The sequence below is a fragment of the Amphiura filiformis genome, chromosome 2, assembly GCF_039555335.1.
Source record: "Amphiura filiformis chromosome 2, Afil_fr2py, whole genome shotgun sequence".
Taxonomy (NCBI): domain Eukaryota; kingdom Metazoa; phylum Echinodermata; class Ophiuroidea; order Amphilepidida; family Amphiuridae; genus Amphiura; species Amphiura filiformis.
Genome location: NC_092629.1, coordinates 84078057 through 84080720, shown reverse-complemented (window position 1 = coordinate 84080720; position 2664 = coordinate 84078057). Strand labels below are relative to the sequence as shown.

The 2664-nt window shown below is 38.6% G+C and overlaps 1 protein-coding gene across 1 annotated transcript; it reads right to left on the bottom strand.

Moving 5' to 3' along the window:
• Positions 1 to 865: 865 nt before the first annotated feature.
• Positions 866 to 2311, bottom strand: LOC140144094 (uncharacterized). The gene has a single exon (XM_072165933.1). The coding sequence runs from the start codon at positions 2309 to 2311 to the stop codon at positions 866 to 868; it is 1446 nt and encodes a 481-aa protein (XP_072022034.1).
• Positions 2312 to 2664: the final 353 nt, after the last annotated feature.

Sequence of the window (2664 nt, the reverse complement as noted above, 5' to 3'; positions counted from 1 at the left end):
GCCCTCATGATCTGATTCCCACACATTTGGACTGTGGATGTTTTTCATCATGTTCTACTGAAATATGGTCATGAAAATGCTGAAATGCAAAAAAGCAAATTTTATGACGTCACAATTCGGTACTCTATAAAAAAACCCGATATTTAGGTCAGTAAAATGTTTTGTGTTTGCTGAGATGCCACTACTGCTGCTGCTGCTGCTGCTACTACTGATGATGATGATGATTGGGATGATGGAGATAAAGAAACAGGATAATAGGAAAGAAGAAAGATGACGGAGCAAGAGGAAGGGGTAAAGAAAAAGGGAAACGAAGGAGGAGATGGAGATAGAGAACGACGCAGAAAGAAAGATCTTCAAGGACAAAAGCAACAATAACAGCAAGAACATGAAATGTAAACAGCTACCTTTGACTTTATTTATAAACATGTATTTATAAATAAGCACGTGACCCATGGGCATGACATAGCAAAACCAGCAAGCGTGACCAAATTCTCATGCCATTGAAGATAGGAACTCTATAGATAAATATCAAGTATCAATTGAATAGCAAACTTATTACATATGGGAGAATTCAAAATTTGCAATATGTTATCCAGAACAACATTTTGAAAGTATTTGCCGAAAGAAAACAAACAAACTTATCAATGGAAAAGTAATTACAAAGTTGAACAAAATAGGCAATTTTGCTGCACAGACTCGCGTTGTGTACCGCCTTTGCATTCAAATTTACAGGAAGACCACCACTATGTAGAAAGTCACGGCGAGACTTACTGTCTACAAGCTGTTATGGTAGCGCGGAGGTGGTCACGTGCGTATTTTGAATACGTATTTATAAATATATTCGAAGCATACTGGTAAATCTGGCTTACCTGTATAATCGGTTTAAGAGATGGACCACTTGGATTGGGGTACTTCGTGATGATATATCGGTAAACCCTTCAATATCACTGAAGTATACTGTCACAGAGTCAAATAAATGGGCCTTCACAGCCTTCCCTGATTGTAATTGTTTCGCTACCCTCTTTGGTATCATCTGATACAACAATCTTAAAGTTGTCCTCTTTTCTTGAGCTAGTTCTGTTTTCTTCTCACCAAGATCTTTAGCGTAATATCCAACTGAAGATAATAATTTGTGCGAGTTCAAAGCTTGGAATATGCTTAAGACGAGACAACATATTAATGTTAACGCGCCTACTAAACTATACAGCGCGATCTGTTGATTTGAATATTGAATTATACCGCTCACATATTCGGTTAGTTGTTCACTAATATTATCACGTACGGATGATAAGATAGTAATTAGCACGGTACTGTTACTGAACCAATTTAACGATCTGGCTTCTATTTCGAGATTGTCGTAGCCTGCGCATGTGTCAATATTGGCGCCAATTTCAAATCGCATGCTGTCAACATCGCTTAGTACATTCCCTGCCAAGTATACCAGTTCATTATATCGTGCCTCTATGTCACCATCGTAGCTAAATGATTGTTGCAACATCATGTCTCCCTGAGTTTTAACAGTCTTGAACCACTGCACTATATCATCTTTCAACATACACTGCACATAGAACACACTCCCCAAAGCTCTTTCAATCCCATAGAAATCTGTCGCTAACAGAAGGCTTGATTTTGCAACAAGCTGGTACCATACACGAGATGTTAATTTGCGAGATTCAACAATATTAACTTCAATCAATTCAACATTGATGCTGGTATAAAACTTAATGTTAGTGTCGAAAGTTGTCCCTGGAGCGCGACGATCAACTTTTAGTCTATGGGTCCATACTTCCTCGTGTAGAGCTGCCTTACTCGTAAACGACCCTATCGACGAGACGTTTAGGTTAAGCGGCCAAAAATTAATGGCGCCAAAAGCGTCGTCAGTTTTTCTTCGTGCATTTTGTAACTCGGCAAAGACGTTTTGTTGTGATTTTTCGGAGCTCAAATATGCCGCGCTTAAACCCCTCTCAACCTGCAGCGAGACTACTAAATTACCAAATCTATCGTTTGCTATTGCGACGCTTTCTAATAACTTAGCACTTTGATACATCTGGGCCATTTGTTGTAACAACACACCACACATTACTATCAACGCTAGTAATGGTATTGCCTGGTAGCTTAACATCTTAAGAAACTGGCGGGAAGACCGAGTCTGTAAGACTCCTTCTATGAGGATTTTCATCTTGCGTTTTTCTTGGGTATCTGCACCGAGAGATGAAGCCAAACTTAAGGTATCTGGAGTTGGTGATGGTGGCGCGTCGTTCACGTTCTCGTTTGCCAAGCTTGGGGCGTAATTAGGTTTAACACGCTCCATGATAACTAGAGTGTCTCTACTCTGAAACGAACAAAGCAGGTCTGCAGCTCTACAAAATCAGAATAACTATCTATGCAATGAGATACTCACAACTATGACTAATTAACATGTTCTAGATGTAATTAGTTAATATCATTAGCGTTGACGTACATTTGCAATTAGGCCTATTTAATTTTATTTGCCCTAATGAATGATGATATTCATTATAGACTATTTTGTCGCCTAATATGGCTTCTAAATCTAAAAATACTATAATTATAGCAGCTAATAGTCATTATGTACCGAAAAGCAATAATTATAGGATGTTTATGGTCGTAATATCCTTTTCAGCCCGGTTGTTAAGGATGAAGTTA

Coding starts and splice junctions, on each gene's coding strand:
- LOC140144094 (XM_072165933.1), bottom strand. CDS start 2,311: ATGGAGCGTGTTAAACCTAATTACGCCCCAAGCTTGGCAAACGAGAAC.